Source organism: Spinacia oleracea, chromosome 5 (genome assembly GCF_020520425.1).
Source record: "Spinacia oleracea cultivar Varoflay chromosome 5, BTI_SOV_V1, whole genome shotgun sequence".
In the NCBI taxonomy this organism is placed as follows: domain Eukaryota; kingdom Viridiplantae; phylum Streptophyta; class Magnoliopsida; order Caryophyllales; family Amaranthaceae; genus Spinacia; species Spinacia oleracea.
In genome coordinates this window covers 39,813,417-39,831,924 of record NC_079491.1, presented here as the reverse complement: position 1 = coordinate 39,831,924, position 18,508 = coordinate 39,813,417, and the positions used below count along the sequence as shown (strand labels likewise).

The 18,508-nt window shown below is 39.1% G+C and overlaps 1 protein-coding gene across 1 annotated transcript; it reads right to left on the bottom strand.

Moving 5' to 3' along the window:
- Nucleotides 1-1,932: 1,932 nt before the first annotated feature.
- Nucleotides 1,933-9,093, bottom strand: LOC130460933 (uncharacterized). The gene is made up of 6 exons (XM_056828757.1): nucleotides 8,727-9,093; nucleotides 7,750-7,844; nucleotides 7,228-7,305; nucleotides 7,059-7,112; nucleotides 6,104-6,199; nucleotides 1,933-2,188 (listed from the first exon to the last, which is right to left on the bottom strand). Exons 2-6 carry the CDS (start codon nucleotides 7,807-7,809, stop codon nucleotides 2,126-2,128), a joined length of 351 nt encoding a protein of 116 aa, XP_056684735.1. The 5' UTR covers nucleotides 7,810-7,844; nucleotides 8,727-9,093; the 3' UTR covers nucleotides 1,933-2,125.
- Between the last annotated feature and the right edge of the window lie 9,415 nt (nucleotides 9,094-18,508).

Sequence of the window (18,508 nt, the reverse complement as noted above, 5' to 3'; positions counted from 1 at the left end):
GAATCCCCGTATACTCGAAGTTTCTGGACACCCAATGCTAAGGCGGCTTCCAGGCCCATAATGCATGCTTCATATTCTACCGCATTGTTTGTGACGTTGAATTGCAGGTTTGCTGATATAGGAATGTGAGTGCCGTCTGGGGCTACTAGAATTACTCCAACACCACACCCGTTCTGATTCGAAGCACCGTCGAAATGCATTGACCAACTGTCATCACTGGTCATTAAGATTTGCTCGTCGGGTAAGTCGTAATCTTCCTCTTCTGCCTCGACGGGACAGTCGGCTAGGAAGTCTGAGACTGCTGAACCCTTGATAGACTTCTGCAGGATGTATTTGAGGTCGAATTCTGCTAGCATAACCAACCACCTGGACAACCGTCCGTTGAGGGCTGGTTTTTCGAATAGATACTTGAGAGGATCCGCTTCGCTGATCGCATGTACTGTATGGGAGAGCATGTAGTGCCGTAGTTTCTTTGTGGCCCAAACCAAGGCGATGCTGAGTTTCTCGAGTTGAGTGTATTTGGTCTCGTACTCGATCATATTTTTGCTTATGTAGTGTACGGCATTCTCCTTGCCTTCAACTTCCTGGGCGAGTATAGCCCCTACTGCTGAATCTGTTGTTTGAGGTAGACCCTGAGGGGAATCCCTGGCATGGCTGGCTTTAGTACGTACTGGCGGGTTGGAAAGGTAGTCTTTGATAGTGTCGAATGCATGCTGACAGTCGTCATCCCACACTTTGGGCTCACTTTTTCGGAGCTTTCGAAATACCGGTTCACAGATCATTGTGAGTCTTGAAATGAACCTACTGATATATTGTAGTCTGCCGAGAAAACCCCAAATTTCCTTTTCATTCGTTGGTGGTTGCATCTCGAGAATTGCCTTGATCTTCGAAGGATCAGCCTCTATGCCCCGAGACCTGATAACATATCCGAGTAACTTGCCTGACGTTACCCCGAATGCACACTTTTGTGGATTGAGCCTCATGTTGTATTGCCTGAGCCTGTTGAAAAACTTTCGAAGTACTGAGGTATGCTCGTGTCGCTCTTTGGATTTGACAATCATGTCGTCGACATATACCTCAATTTCCCTGTGAATCATATCGCTCATGATGGCTATGGCTGTTCTTTGATAGGTTGCTCCTGCGTTCTTCAGTCCGAACGGCATAACTGTGTAGCAATATGTACCCCACTGAGTGATGAAGGTTTTGTTCTCCATGTCCTCCTCTGCCATGGGAATCTGATTGTAGCCTGCATACCCGTCCATAAAAGAGAGTAAGGCATGATTTGCGGTGTTGTCGACCAAGATGTCGATGTGAGGCAATGGAAAACCGTCTTTAGGGCTGGCCTTGTTAAGAATCTGTGTAGTCCACACACATTCGTACTTTGCCATCTTTCTTTGGAACTGGGACGACATTTGCGATCCATTCCGGATACTTTGCTTCTCGAATAAAAACGGCCTCTAGTTGCTTGGAGACCCACTAGTAGAAAAAACACTTATTGCAGCGGGCTTTTAGACCCCTGTTGCAGCGTACATCGTATGCTGCAACTGGGGGGCCTGCAACAAGTCTGAACTTGTTGCAGCGTACAATGTTCGCTGTAAAAAGTGCTTTTTTGGAGCGTACATATACATGTAAGCTCCAACAAGTGGCAAAATTTTGGCCAAAATCTTGACTTGTTGCAGCGTACAAATTGGTGTACGCTGCAAAAGACACAACCTGTTGCAGGGTACATCTATTTGTACGTTGTAACAGCTCTGGATTTTTGCAAAATTTTACACCCTTGTTGCAGCGTACACATATATATGTACGTTGTAACAAAGCACTTTTGGCGGGAAAAATTTTGTTTTGTTTAGGGATACCTAGAGTGCCTTGCACCAAATATAGATCTAAACCTGTCACAACAATAAAAGAATATCGAAACCTGTATAACAAATATAAAACAATAACTGGTGTTTTGTATACATATATATAAATATCCCAAAACCAAAGTGCACGTACTACATTTAAATATATGTTCCAATTTCAACGTACGCATACATTTTAATATTAAAGATTGTTCTATACATCTAAACCAACTCCATCAAGCGCGTTCGGGCCAATAATAAATACTTGCTGGTAAAAACTTAGCTCATTGCTCACGAACAACATCAATTTCCTCACTAGCATAAGGCGCATTCCTCAGAGTATAGACCTTTACAAAAAATATATTCAATTAAGCATTAGATTAAATGCAAATTAAATGTCACATTATAACATTCAAGCAACTAATGATAATGTCCTAATAGTCTAGAATACGAGTCAATAGTAAGTAAAATGTCATTTTAGCCTAAATATTACCTATAACGATCCAATGAGCCTTAAATGTGCATAAACAGATTGGAATGAGTTTTAGAAAGTTAAAATTATGCATATTAATCATGTAATAAGAATCAAATGAGTCCTTAGGTTCTTTAGTTCAAAGTTGGGAGCGGAAATGTCGTTTTAGCTCTAAATATGACCTATAACGACCCAATGAGCCTTAAATGTGCATACATAGATTGGAATGAGTTTTTGAAAGTTAAAACTATGCATATTAATCATGTAATAAGAATAAAATGAGTCCTTAGGTTCTTTAGTTCAAAGTTGGGAGCGGAAATGTCGTTTTAGCTCTAAATATGACCTATAACGACCCAATGAGACTTAAATGTGCATACATAAATTGGAATGAGTTTTAGAAAGTTAAAATTATGCATATTAATCATGTAATAAGAATAAAATGAGTCCTTAGGTTCTTTACTTCAAAGTTGGGAGCAGAAATGTCATTTTAGCTCTAAATATGACCTATAACGATCCAATGATCCTTAAATATGCATACGTAGATTGGAATGAGTCTTAGAAACTTAAAACTATGCATATTAACCATGTAATAAGTATAAAATGAGTAATTAGGTTCTTTAGTTCAAAGTTGGGAGCGAAAATGTCATTTTAGCCTAAATATGACCTACAACGATCCAAGGATCCTTAAATGTGAATACGTAGATTGGAATGAGTCTTAGAAACTTAAAAATATGCATATTAATCATGTAATAAGTATAAAATGAGTCCTTAGGTTCTTTAGTTCAAAGTTGGGAACGAAAAATGTCATTTTAGCTCTAAATATGACCTATAAGGACCCAATGAGCCTTAAATGTGTATACATAGATTGGAATGAGTTTTAGAAATTTAAAACTATGCATATTAATCATGTAATAAGAATTAAATGAGTCCTTAGGTTCTTTAGTTCAAAGTTGGGAGCGAAAATGTCATTTTAGCCTAAATATGATCTATAACGACCAATGACCCTTAAATGTGCATACATAGATTAGAATTAGTTTTAGAAATTAAAAACTATGCATATTAATCATGTAATAAGTATAAAATGAGTCCTTAGGTTCTTTAGTTCAAAGTTGGGAGCGTAAATGTCATTTTAGCTCTAAATATAACCTATAACGACCCAATGAACCTAAAATGTGCATACATAGATTGGAATGAGTCTTAGAAAGTTAAAACTATGCATATTAATCATGCAATAAGAATAAAATGAGTCCTTAGGTTCTTTAGTTCAAAGTTGGGAGCGAAAATGTCATTTTAGCCTAAATATGATCTATAACGACCAATGATCCTTAAATGTGCATATGTATATTGGAATGAGTTTTAGAAAGTTAAAACTATGCATATTAATCATGTAATAAGAATTAATGAGTCCTTAGGTTCTTTAGTTCAAACTTGGCAGCAGAAATGTCATTTTAGCTCTAAATATGACCTATAACTATTTTGAGTATTTTGCTTATTCTTCTATGAAGAAAAGGTAAAGAAGAATTGGTCATGGTGTGATGTAAAACTAGATGTTAAATAATCAATAAAGTGAAGATTATTGTGAAGAGTCCTTTTTCTCTTAGTCATGCTTGCTAGAAGTGCAATGCATGATGCTATGAATTTGGTATGAAATAGGATAAGATGATATCCCTCAAAGATACCAGTATGATACGGAAACAATGATCAACACGACCTTACTATTGTTGACCATGCTACAAATTATTAATATTATTATTTTCCATCACCAGGGACTTAGCTACAGAAAACACGATTAAATAAACCATTAATTTAATTGTATAAATCACATAGTTACCTTCTTCGACCAACTAATAAGGCATAAATACAAATTTCTCTCTGGTTCTTCAAATATTGGCCTGCAAAATATCAAACAAGCTAAAAGTTCCTGACTGTCTAACATTTCAGAATTTTTTTTGCCCTCAGACTATTCTCATCTATTCAATTCTGCAAGTTGACAGTAGCAGCTCAATAATTCTGCAGAAACACTTGAGAAAAACATCAAATAACTTAACATAACTTTAATAGCCTACTCCAACCCCATCAAACACAAAATCCTCATACAAACTGATGATAAAGATAGTGCTAATAGAAGTGGAGAAAAAAAAATGTGTGTCCTCGTCAATATCTGGAATTGTGTCACTTAAACGTCTGTCACTTTCTAGGAATTAGTAGACAATATGTTTATTTAACCTTGCAGTGTTAGGTCCTGAGACATGGATGATTCTCAGGAATTTCCAAGAAATCCAAGCATACATATGTACATCTATAAATATAGATACTTATTCTGATTTTACTATTAAGAACTAAGTGAAAGAATAGAATTTGACAGCCAAAATCACAATTTTTGTCAGACATAAAGAATTAAGCCTTCCAAGACATGATTTTGAATAAGGCAGACCATTTAATTAGTAAATAAAGTTCTACCTCTTAATATCCCATCAGCCTTGTTATTTCTTTGTCTTTCCACCCTTCTAACCAAATATGCTACAGGTGAGGATCAAGTTACCTATTTATAAACCAACTGTTCCAAGGATCATCACTATGATCAGGGGAGTGAATACCAAAACAACCTTGATCTACTATTCTCCAATCTCACCTCTGAAGCTAGCACCAACAACTTTGATAATTGTAGCATTGGGGATGCACCCAACAAAGTCTATGACCTTTTCCTTTGCCATAGCAACAATGTCAATAAGGTTTGTCAAGACTACATCACACTTGCACAAGGAGAGATTAAATGAAGATGCCCACCTAGCGTAGAAGCTATTGTGTAGTATACAGAATGCATGTTACAGTATGCAAACCACTCCATAATCTCGAGGAACGATGTCTCTGTATTCTATAATCTTGGCAGATCGAGTGGGCCTATCAAGTACGATTAGTTCAACCAACAACTGACGAATACATATACCAGCCTATTTAATCAGGCTACTGCTGGAAATTCATCAATGATGTCAGCGACAACCGTTGTTTATGTTGCAAGAGAGATATCAGTGGGCTGCTATGTAGGTTGCACTCCAGATTTGAGCCCCCAAGTATGCAGAAGATGCTTAGGCACTGCACTGCACTCCAGATTTGAGCCCCCAAGTATGCAAAAAAACCTAGGGAATATTTGGTAACTTACTAGTAAACATATTCCATAAGATAAATTTTGTATAGTGGATGAATGGAGCTTAATTACTTGAAAATTAAGGCAACAGCAAACCTCAACCAGAGAACAGTAGTTTCTTCCTAAGGTTTGCATTCTGTTTTTATTCTCAATTTTGACAGATATATTTTAGAGTACAAAGGAAGCTATAATTGGTCTAAGTATAGTCACAGGATCACAAGTTTGTTCATTTACTCTATACCTTACGACTTACGACTTACGAATACAAGCAAACAATACCAATATATCATATTTATTCAAAAAGGCAAACTATCTCAAAGGAATATACTTACTGTTTCTAAGTCTAGCACATACAAGTCATTGAAGCAAGTAGAATGAGAACAACCGCCAAATACTAGAAGGTAACGTTCAACATGTACATCGGTGGATCTTAGATTCTTAATATTAAAAAAAATGATTTCTCTCAAACTACATCATTGTAAAAGGAAACAAATGCTGGAATGTTTGAAAAATATATGATGCGCCTACAGGCCACTTATTTGTCTTCCCCAGCTCCGGTCATCTCGCTATTTTACACTCCTCTACATAACTCAAAGGTACCAAAGGTAAAATGAACAGAGAACCAGTAAAGTTTAGAAAAGGTACCTTTATTTGATTAAGGGCCGATATTTTTAAGCCAGTCATATCAAGTACCTTGATACAGGTACTTATCGGTCGTTCATACCTATGTGATGCCAGTGGCTGCAAAACAAAAATTGAACAAATCTGTTAGCCACAGAAAAACATGGGCAAGTTCTACAATATGTTGCTCCGAACTTATGCAAGTGCTAGGAAGATGCCGCCTATAATTGAAGAATGGATGACAAAGGAAAATTCTTGTTAAATCAAGAGACCAAGCAGCTTGTTAGGCTAACTAGTACAATGTGTGTTGCTGATGTTTCAATTTGTTTAGCTTGACCTTAATCAAGTGAAGAAATGTTGAATAACATCACATTACAGGTTAAAGGGTTAGAGTAATGCATATGAAAAAGTGTTACAAATGTAAGCGATAGCTTCTGCAGCGACTAGTGTTGATTGACCAGAATTTGAGGGGCTGAACAAATGTGACTTCAGAAGACCTGCTCCTCCAACTGTTGTGGATTTAGTTGAAGATAGCTACTGATAATTTGGTACTTGAAATCATGCTTTATGAAGTTTTTTGACCCATCATGCCTATATGCATATGAAAACACTGAAATCATTTCTTATAAATGCAAAACTATTGTCAATACAAGTCTCCAGTGATCTGAATTGGGGATTGCTCGAATTACTAAATAACAATTTTGATAGTGTAATTAAAGTTTGCATGATCAATTAGTGATAAGTAATCACGTGTTTTTCCCTTGTACCACGAACAGTCGAACAATGATAATAATGAATGTTTACTTAGATCAACCGAATGAAATGCATAGCAGATAACTGCAGTTGGTTATCAGTTCTTGATCAGTTCAATTAACTAATACTCTGAGAATGTCAACATAAAAGATACAAATATTCTCGATCCTGATTTGCACTCAATACACCTTCCAAATGTAAAAAATCCAAAGAGTTACTAACTTACAGATGCTTTTTCATGCGAGCTATGCCCCACGCCAATGGCAACGACAGACAAACCCTGTTTAACATAGAAAAAGCCAAATTATTATCAGTCATACAAAAAATTGGAGTACTATTTCAAGGAGCAGAACACATGCCAAATGCAACTATGGAGAAATAGAAGGTGGTTTTACCTCTTTTGAGTAACCTGAAAGTCCTACAAGCTGAGAGTCACACACTTTTCGGTATAGCTCAGCAGGAACAATAGGTTTCTAGGCAAATGAAAGCACCATATTAGAATGTAAGATCATATATCTAGGCTTCTCCATGCATAATCCATCTAAAGACGACATGAAACTTCCTAGAAAGCAATTAGACATTTTATTTAGGCCTCGTGAAACGATGTATATGTAATCATCTTAGTTTTACACACGTTAAAATGCTGAATGAGACATAGAACAGACAAAGCACACAATCAGGCTTGAGCCACCATGAACTAGGATGATGAAAGCAAGGTGATGCTTGAACAAGAAGAAGAAGAGATTTTATATTTCAAATGGAATCTTCCACTGCCCATTCTACTTTTTGTCGATTGGTCGCAAGTAAATTCTATCAATGAATGCATGAAAAGAGTGGTGATATACATCAAGACCCGTGAGTTACCATGACATTTCTTATGAACTGTAACCAAAGAAAAGATCATTAGTAGAACTTACTGTTAATATATTGTCGATCTCATTTTGCACCCTCCAATTTAAGCTGTCCACCAACTGCATAAATTCAATAAATTCAGCCTCATATCGCCTCGATGCTACAAAATTCAGTACCCTTTATGAGTCTAAGGCATCATCATCCTCAATCACAATATTACTAGGAAGGTCAATTTTCAATCATAATTAAATGTTATGTCTTTAGTAATATTGTGTTCATGACTATACAACAGTAACAACAGAATATATTTCAGAATTACAGAAAAGTTAACAATAATATCAGCAGTATAGAAGCAAAGCATAGCAGCAGCATTACAGCAGTAGTAGGCTAGCAAGCATCAATCTGAGATTTCAAACACGTTAAGTACTCAATATGGTCCTTGATCCCTCAACATCAACTGCAACTGAGTCCCAATTCACAAGAACATAATATAAATAGTTCAGTCCATAGAGTTCTTTCAGTAATGCTGACTGAAAGTCTGAAAGCCAAAGCTCAAAGGAACAAATGCAACGCGCTGATGATCAGCATTCCCATTCTTTGGTTTCACCAATGTCATTGAACATATTTCCCCTTCCAGAATATTTTCAACATTTGCAGGTATAAGAACAAAGACTATTCCTAAGAGGACTACATACCAAAACTGCAAAACATATGCAATTACTATATAAACATTATTTTATTCATAATTCAGTAATCCTTTTTGTGGTTAGCTGACAGAAGATCAGTTCTTTACTTCCATTTTAAATAACAAAACAATCGAGGGAGAACATTATGTATATGCCCATAAAACAAAAATAATCAAAACTCGGTCAATTTTTAAATTAAATGCAAACATTATGCTCTTCTAAACCAGCAAAATCAGACGATAAGGACAATAAAAGATAAACGAATTGAACAAGTTGCCAAAAAAAACAAAAAAAAAATCAAACAAACCCTAATTCTGAAAACGAAAATCAGAGGGACAGGGAAGAAGGCTACTTGCCGCGGCGAGGATTGACGGAGAACAGGGTTCGAGAACCGGCCGAGCAAAGTAGCTTAGTTTTTCGAGCAGAGAATGACTTCACCGCTGGTTTTTCGAGCAAGGAATAATTTCTGCGGTGGTTTTTCGAGCAGGGAACCACCGGTGATGAGGTGAGGAGGCGAGGAAATAGACCCTTGCTGGAGTACCACCGGCGATGGGCGAGACTCACGACGACGACTGGCGAGAACCACCGGCGACGGGCGAAACGCAGGGAAAGCTGAGGGAAGAAGAAGGAAGTACTGAGCGCGGGATATGAATTTCGAAATTGGTGTTGAGGTTTGAGATAGAAATGTCTGGTTTGAATTAATGTTGCAGCGAAAAAAATTACAACATGATATTGTAGGGGCTTTTACCACGTACTCTGCAAAAAACTCTTTTTTATGGGGCAATTAATTTGTACGCTGCAACAATCCTTTAAAGGGTTTGACCCGCATTGACCTACTAGTTGTTGAAGCGTATTAATACTTGTACGCTGCAACAAGGGGGTTGCAATAGGGTTTTTTTTTCTACTAGTGTCCTCTTCTTGAATTTTGAGGGAAACGTCCGGTTTCATGCGACGGAGTTTCTACTTGATGGGCTTTGAACCTGGAATAAGGGAAATTGTATGCTGACCGATGCTTGGATCAACCCCTGGCATATCATGATAGGACCATGCGAAGATGTCTACGTACTCTGAAAGTAGTTTGATAAGATCATCCTCTGCTTGAGATAGAGTTAAACCAATCTGAACTAGCTTTGAATCACTGTTGTTAGAAAGGTTGATTTTTTCTGTTTTTCTCAATTATGGGCGTCATGTTTTCATGGTTTTCGATAGCTTTTAGAATTTCAAAGTCAGTTTCTTGTGAAGCAAAGTTGTTTGGACACAAATTAGGTGTCTACGATGATGATACTTACCCGGCGTGGACGTTTGGGAATACCCCGAGAACTATCTTTACGATTAGTGTCTTTGTTCAAGTCCAGAGCCTGTCTTTCCATTTTCGAGTCTACTAACGAGTCTAAGAGTCTAGGGCTAGAGTCTTGCATCAATCAAGAGCCTCTAAAGGCCGAGCTTCAAGTCAAAACTGTCGATGTAATGATTGTTGATTTCAATAACACTTCAATTTCCTCTTACTCTTCGAGTCCAAATTCAAAACACACCTCTAATCCAAACAACTTTGCTTCACAAGAAACTGACCTTGAAATACTAAAAGCTATTGAAAATCATGAAAACAGGACGCCCATAATTGAGGAAACATAAAAAGTTAACCTTTCTAACAACAGTGATTCAAAACTAGTTAAGATTGGCTTAACTCTATCTCAAGCAGAGCGGGATGATCTTATCAAGCTACTTTCAGAGTACATAGACGTCTTCACATGGACCTATCATAATATGCCAGGGTTGATCCGAGCATCCTTCAGCATACGATTCCCCTCATTCCAGGTTCAAAACCCATCAAACAGAAACTCCGTCGCATGAAACCGGACGTTTCCCTCAAAATTCAAGAAGAAGTCTCTAAGCATCTAGAGGTCGGGTTTATTCGAGAAGCCAAATGTCCAGAATGGATTGCAAATGTCGTCCCAGTTCCAAAGAAAGACGACAAAGTACGAATGTGTGTGGACTACAGAGATCTTAACAGGGCCAGCCCTAAAGACGGTTTTCCATTGCCTAACATCGATATCCTGGTCGACAACACCGCAAATCATGCCTTACTCTCTTTTATGGACGGGTATGCAGGCTACAATCAGATTCCCATGGCATAGGAGGACATGGAGAAGACAACCTTCATCACTCAGTGGGGTACATATTGCTATATAGTTATGCCGTTCGGACTGAAGAACGCAGGGGCAACTTATCAAAGAACAGCCACAACTATCATGAGCGATATGATTCATAGGGAAATTGAAGTATATGTCGACGACATGATCGTCAAGTCCAAACAGCGACATGAGCATACCTCAGTACTCGAAACTTCTTCGACAGGCTCAGGCAATACAATATGAGGCTCAATCCTCAAAAATGTGCATTCGGGGTAACGTCAGGCAAGTTACTCGGATATGTCATCGACTCTCGTGGCATCGAGGCTGATCCTTCGAAAATCAAGGCCATTCAAGAGATGAATCCGCCAACGAAGGAAAAGGAGATTCGGGGGTTTCTCGGCAAGCTGCAATACATCAGTAGGTTCATTTCAAAGCTCACTATGATCTGCGAACCGGTATTTCGAAAGCTCCGCAAAAGCGAACCCAAAGTCTGGGACGAGGATTACCAGCAAGCATTCAATACTATCAAAGACTACCTTTCCAATCCGCCAGTGCTAAAACCAGCCATGCCAGGGATTCCCCTCAGTCTCTACCTTACAACAACATAATCAGCAGTCGGGGCCATGCTCGCCCAGGAAATTTAAGGCAAAGAAAACGCCGTATGCTACATCAGCAAAAAGTTAATCGAGTACGAGACCAGGTACACTCAGCTCGAGAAACTCAGCATCGCCTTGGTTTGGGCTACAAAGAAACTACGGCACTACATGCTCTCTCATACAGTGCATGTAATCAGCAAAGCAAATCCTCTCAAGTACTTGTTCGAAAAACCAGCTCTCAACGGACGATTATCCAGATGGTTGGTCATGCTAGCAGAATTCGATCTCAAATACACCCCGCAAAAGTCTATCAAGGGTTCAGCAGTCTCAGACTTCCTAGCCGACTGCCCTGTCGAGGCAGAAGAGGAGGATTATGACTTACCCGACGAGAGAATCTTAATGACCAGTGATGACAGTTGGTCGATGCATGTTGACTGTGCTTCAAATCAGAACAGATGTGGAGTTGGAGTGATTCTAGTAGCTCCGGATGGCACCCACATTCCGATATCAGCAAAACTGCAATTCAACGTCACAAACAATGCGGCCGAATATGAAGCATGCATTATGGGCTTGGAAGCCGCCTTAGCATTGGTGTCCAGAAACTTCGAGTCTACGGGGATTCCTCCCTAACCATCAATCAAATTTCCGGCAAATGGAAAGTAAGGAGCGAGATCTTGGCCCCATACCAATCCTATCTTGAGAAGATATCTGAGCAGGTAGAAGAGCTTTGCTATACATACCTCCCGAGAGAGGAGAATTAATTCGCCGATGCACTGGCAAAGCTGGCCTCAATGATCAACATTCCAAATGTCAAGGCTGAAATGCCACTTACAATTGAAATGCGTCAAGAAGCAGCATATGTCCATGCTATTGACGACATCAAGCATGACAGATAGGAACCTGTTAGGTTATGATTCATATGACAAAACATAAATCATGCGGAAAAACCATAAAGCCAGGAAAGCATATTATTTACACATAATCATTTAGCATAGTTTAGATGCATACACTTTGTTGCGTGCCCTCCCTAGCTGCGCCCGAACCGAACAAGAACAAGTCTTTAGGACTCCAAGTGTCGTCCCTCCGTAGATAGTCCATAGCACGTCCGGATCCGCCTTAAGCTTGACCAACTAGAATCGCCCTTAAGGTAGCTTAGGAATTTCGGCTATTAGGTGCAAGTGTATGGCTGATTTTTCTTCAAAATCTTACCTTTAGAATACTTCAATTGTGTCTATAAATTATGACCCTAGGCATCTATTTATAGAGGTATGGAAAAGGAATTATAATCCTACTAGGATTTGGATTTATTAATTAGAATCCAACTTGAACTCTAAATAATAAATATAATCTTATTAGGATTAGGATTTAATCAATACACGAATTCCGATAGGATTAGGATTCGTTACGAACATGAGCATCGTAAGGCCACGAGCATCGCACCACCCGTGCAGGCCTTGCGGCCCACACGAGCAGCCGTTGCTCGCAGCCCAACAGCACGCCTAGCGTGCGCGCGCCAAGGCCTTGCTGGGCCTGGCCTTGCGCTGGGCCTGGCGAGGCGTGGCAGCTCCATGTTGGGAGCTCGGCTTGCTGGGCGCGGGCTTGGCTTCGTGCTGGGCCTTCGTCTAGCAAGCCTCGTCCGATGCTAATTCTTACGATGCGCTTCCGATTAAATTCCCGGTTCCGGAATTCATTTCCGATACGAACAATATTTAATATTTCTGATTCCGAAATTAATTTCCGTTTCGAACAAATTTAATATTTCTGTTTCCGGAATTATTTTCCGATTCCGATAATATTTCCGATTCTGACAATATTTCCGTTTCCGGCAATATTTCCGATTCCGGCAATATTTCCATTTCCGATAATATTTTCCGATACGTACCATGTTTCCGTTTCCGGCAACATCTACGACTTGGATAATATTTATATTTCCGATACGATCCATATTTCCGTTTCTGGCAATATCATCGTTTCCGGAGTATTCATTTCTTGCTTGTGACGATCTCAGCTCCCACTGAAACCAAGATCCGTCGATTCCGAATATCCATAGATAGAGTATTTAATGCCATTAAATACTTGATCCGTTTACGTACTATTTGTGTGACCCTACGGGTTCAGTCAAGAGTAAGCTGTGGATTAATATCATTAATCCACTTGAACTGAAGCGGCCTCTAGCTAGGCATACAGTTCACTTGATCTCACTGAATTATTAACTTGTATAATTAATACTGAACTGCATTTATTAGACTTACCATTAAATGCATACTTGGACCAAGGGCATTATTTCCTTCAGCCTCCCACTTGTCCTTAGGGACAAGTGTGCATTTCCTAATTCCTTCGTCGCTCAATGCTTGCTCTTGAACACAAGGTAAGAGTTGTCATCCTTATTATGTCCAGAGGTGTTTCTCGGTTTCAGAGTTCAACTGATCAAATAAACAGATAATCATAGCCTATGATTCATCCGAGCACGGCCATGCATTTCACAGTTTCTAGCTCTCCGAGTGGCCTTATACAACTTTTAAGCATCTCATCCCGATTTAAGGGAGGACAATCCCAATCTTGCGATCTTGAGATTAGACTTCGTTTGATAGGTGATTACCTGAGCGTTGCCTTTATAGCCTCCTTTTACGGTGTGACGGTTGGTCAACGTCAAAGCAACCAGTTCTCAAACAAGTAATCTCAAATCACTCAGGTATTGAGGATTTAGTGTCTAATAATTTTAATGAAATTTACTCATGACAGATTTTCATCTCTTACAGTAAATTTTCATAGGTCTGTCCGATACTAGTCTTCCCAAAGTAAGTATCTATGCAAATGATTACGACATTGCCATGTCCACATAGTTCAAGAAACAGAACTACTAGTCATCTTGCATTCCAGTCGTCTAACGTTTTCTATGCGTCTAAGTTTATAGAAAACTCCGACCAGGGACCATTTTCAACCTTTGACATTCAAGTTCACTTGATAGACATTTCTTAGTCACAGGATTGGTCCTGACAGTCTATCTTGAATATATTGTCAAATTGAAGGGACTCATCATTTAATAAACCACAAATTAAATGGAAAAATGAATTCTATTCATTTATTGTGAATGATTAACCAATAATGTTTTGCAAAGAATTAAACTCTAAAACTTTAAAACATTAAATAAGGAAATCAAAGCCATTCTCCAATATGCTTGATTCCCATAGCTGCAGTGTGCGAGTTGTGCTTCGCCTGCGGCAGAGGTTTAGTCAATGGATCTGATATGTTGTCATCAGTTCCAATCTTGCTTATCTCGACTTCTTTTCTTTCAACGAACTCTCGTAGAAGGTGAAATCTACGAAGTACATGCTTGACTCTTTAGTGGTGTCTAGGCTCCTTCGCTTGTGCAATAGCTCCGTTATTATCACAATAAAGGGCTATTGGTCCTTTAATGGAGGGGACTACACCAAGTTCACCTATGAACTTCCTTAGCCATATAGCTTCCTTTGCTGCTTCATGTGCAGCAATGTACTCCGCTTCAGTTGTAGAATCCGCAATGGTGCTTTGCTTAGCACTTTTCCAGCTTACTGCACCTCCGTTGAGGCAGAAGACAAACCCAGACTGTGATCTGAAATCATCTTTGTCGGTTTGGAAACTTGCGTCCGTATAGCCTTTAACAATTAATTCATCATCTCCACCATAGACCAGGAAGTCATCTTTGTGCCTTTTTCAGGTACTTTAGAATATTCTTGGCAGCAGTCCAATGTGCCTCTCCTGGGTCTGACTGGTATCTGCTCGTAGCACTGAGTGCGTACGCAACATCCGGGCGTGTACATATCATAGCATACATTATTGAACCAATCAATGATGCATATGGAATCCCATTCATTCGTCTACGCTCATCAAGTGTTTTTGGGCACTGAGTCTTGCTTAGAGTCATTCCATGAGACATGGGTAGGTAGCCTCGCTTGGAGTCTGCCATCTTGAACCTATCAAGTACTTTATTGATATAATTGCTTTGACTAAGTCCAATCATCCTTTTAGATCTATCTCTGTAAATCTTGATGCCCAATATGTACTGTGCTTCTCCTAGATCCTTCATCGAAAAAAAATTCCCAAGCCAAATCTTGACAGAGTTCAACATAGGAATGTCATTTCCGATAAGTAATATGTCATCAACATATAAAACTAGGAAAGCAATTTTGCTCCCACTGACCTTCTTGTATACACAAGATTCGTCTGCGTTCTTGATGAAACCAAAGTCACTGACTGCTTCATCAAAACGTATATTCCAGCTCCTGGATGCCTGCTTCAATCCGTAGATTGATTTCTTTAGCTTGCATACCTTTTTAGCATTCTTTGGATCCTCAAAACCTTCAGGCTGTGTCATAAACACAGTTTCTGTTAAAATGCCGTTTAAGAAAGCGGTTTTGACATCCATCTGCCATATTTCGTAATCGTAATATGCAGCCATTGCTAACATTATCCGAATAGACTTTAGCATTGCAACTGGTGAAAAGGTTTCATCGTAATCCACACCGTGGACTTGCCTGTAACCTTTTGCAACCAATCTAGCTTTGAAAACTTCAAGTTTCCCATCCTTGTCCTTTTTCAGTTTGAAAACCCATTTGCTTCCAATGGCTTGGTAGCCATCTGGCAAATCGACCAAATCCCATACTTGGTTTTCTGACATGGAGTCTAATTCAGATTGCATGGCTTCTTGCCATTGCTTGGAGCTGGGGCTCGTCATAGCTTGTTTGTAAGTCGCAGGTTCATCACTTTCAAGTAATAGAACATCATAGCTCTCGTTCATCAAAATACCTATGTACCTTTCCGGTTGAGATCTATATCTCTGCGATCTACGCGGGGTTACATCTCTAGATTGACCATGATTCTCACCAGATACTTCTAAAGATCTCTGAGTTTCATCTTGAATGCCATCTTGAGAATTCTCTAGAGTTTGTTGTTCGACTCGAATTTCTCCGAGGTCTACTTTTCTCCCACTTGTCATTTTGGAAATGTGATTCTTTTCCAAAAAGATACCATCTCGAGCAACAAACACCTTGTTCTCAGATGTATTGTAGAAGTAATACCCCTTTGTTTCCTTTGGATAGCCCACAAGGATACATTTGTTAGATTTTGGATGAAGTTTGTCTGAAATTAATCGCTTGATGTATACTTCACATCCCCAAATCTTAAGAAAAGACACATTTGGAGGCTTTCCAAACCATAACTCATATGGAGTCTTTTCAACAGCTTTAGACGGAGCTCTATATATAGTGAGTGCAGCTGTATTTAGTGCATGTCCCCAAAATTCTTTTGGAAGTTCGGCCTGACCCATCATTGACCTAACCATGTCTAGCAAGGTTCTGTTCCTCCGTTCCGACACACCGTTCCATTGTGGTGTTCCAGGAGGAGTCAATTCTGATAGAATTCCACATTCTTTCAGATGGTCATCAAATTCATAGCTCAGATATTCACCGCCTCTATCAGACCGCATTGCTTTAATCTTCTTGCCTAATTGATTCTCTACTTCACTCTGAAATTCCTTGAATTTTTCAAAGGATTCATACTTATGCTTCATTAGGTAGACATAACCATATCTACTGAAGTCATCAGTAAAAGTGATAAAGTAGCTGAAACCACCCCTAGCATTTGTACTCATTGGTCCACATACATCTGTATGGATTAAACCCAATAGTTCATTTGCTCTTTCTCCAACTTTAGAGAAAGGTTGCTTTGTCATTTTTCCAAGTAAACATGATTCGCACTAACCATAATCCTCTAAGTCAAATGGTTCTAGAATTCCTTCTTTTTGAAGTCTTTCCATGCGTTTCAAGTTAATATGGCCTAATCGACAATGCCACAGATAGGTGAGATCTAAATCATCCTTTTTGGCCTTTTTGGTATTTATGTTATAAACTTGTTTGTCGTGATCTAATAAATATAGTCCATTGACTAATCTAGCAGATCCATAAAACATCTCTTTAAAATAAAACGAACAACTATTGTCTTTTATTAAAAAGGAAAATCCCTTAGCATCTAAGCAAGAAACAGAAATGATGTTTTTAGTAAGACTTGGAACATGGAAACACTCTTCCAGTTCCAAAACTAGCACAGAGGGCAACGACAAATAATAAGTTTCTACAGCTAATGCAGCAATCCGTGCTCCATTTCCCACTCGTAGGTCGACTTCACCCTTGATTAACTTTCTACTTCTTCTTAGTCCCTGTGGATTGGAACATAAGTGTGAGCCACAACCTGTATCTAATACCCAAGAAGTTGAATTAGCAAGTATACATTTTATAACGAAAATACCTGAAGATGGAACGACTGTTCCGTTCTTCTAATCTTCCTTTAGCTTCAAGCAATCTCTCTTCCAATGCCCCTTCTTCTTGCAGTAGAAGCATTCAGATTCATAAGTGGGTTGACTGACCTTCCTCTTTTCAGATTTGGCGCCAGCTGGTTGCTTAGTTTGGCTGGCCTTGTTGCCACCTTTCTTAGCATTCCTCTTCTTTCCAGATTTCTTGAACTTGCCCCCACGCACCATAAGCACATCTTGCTTATCACTTTTGAGCGTCTTTTCAGAGGTCTTCAGCATACCGTGAAGCTCAGTGAGCGTTTTGTCCAGACTATTCATACTGTAGTTTAGTTTGAACTGATCATACCCGCTATGAAGAGAATGGAGGATGGTGTCTACAGCCATTTCCTGAGAGAATTGATGATCCAGCCGACTCATATTCTCAATGAGTCCAATCATTTTGAGAACATGTGGACTTACGGGCTCGCCTTTCTTAAGTTTGGTCTCAAGAATTTGCCTATGAGTCTCGAATCTTTCGACTCGAGCCAGATCCTGGAACATGTTCTTTAACTCACTGATGATCGTGAAAGCATCTGAGTTGATGAACGTTTTCTGTAGATCTGCACTCATGGTTGCAAGCATTAGACATTTCACATCCTTGTTGGCATCAATCCAACGATTGAGGGCTGCCTGAGTGACCCCTTCGCCTGCGGCTTCGGGCATCGCCTCTTCCAGGATATACTCCTTTTCTTCCTGCATAAGAACTATTTGCAAGTTCCTTTGCTAGTCAAGGAAGTTTTTCCCGCTCAACTTCTCCTTTTCGAGAATTGATCGAATGTTGAATGAATTGTTGTTTGCCATAATTAAAACTACAATTGAAAAGAATAAACAAATAAATAACCATTCATAGTTTCTCTTAATAAACCTAAATTCTAGCATACATGCATAATTCAATGTTCATTAAGCATTTTATTCAAGTTATGTGTTCCGGCAGGTGTGAATAAAATGATTCCAAGATCCTAAAATCCATTGAAGAATTAAGCACATTATGTATTTAGACTCAATTCTAAAATCTTTTAGGTAAGCAAAAACCTTTTGCTAATAGTCTAGAAACTACTCTTGGTTGATAGGTACGTCTAAGAACT

Excerpts from the sequence above, each read along its gene's own strand:
- LOC130460933 (XM_056828757.1), bottom strand. The coding sequence starts at position 7,809 with ATGCAGTTGGTGGACAGCTTAAATTGGAGGGTGCAAAATGAGATCGAC. Across the intron at positions 7,306-7,749 it reads AGATCGACAATATATTAACA|AAACCTATTGTTCCTGCTGA; the intron begins GTAAGTTCTACT and ends TCATTTGCCTAG. Across the intron at positions 7,113-7,227 it reads TTTCAGGTTACTCAAAAGAG|GGTTTGTCTGTCGTTGCCAT; the intron begins GTAAAACCACCT and ends TATGTTAAACAG.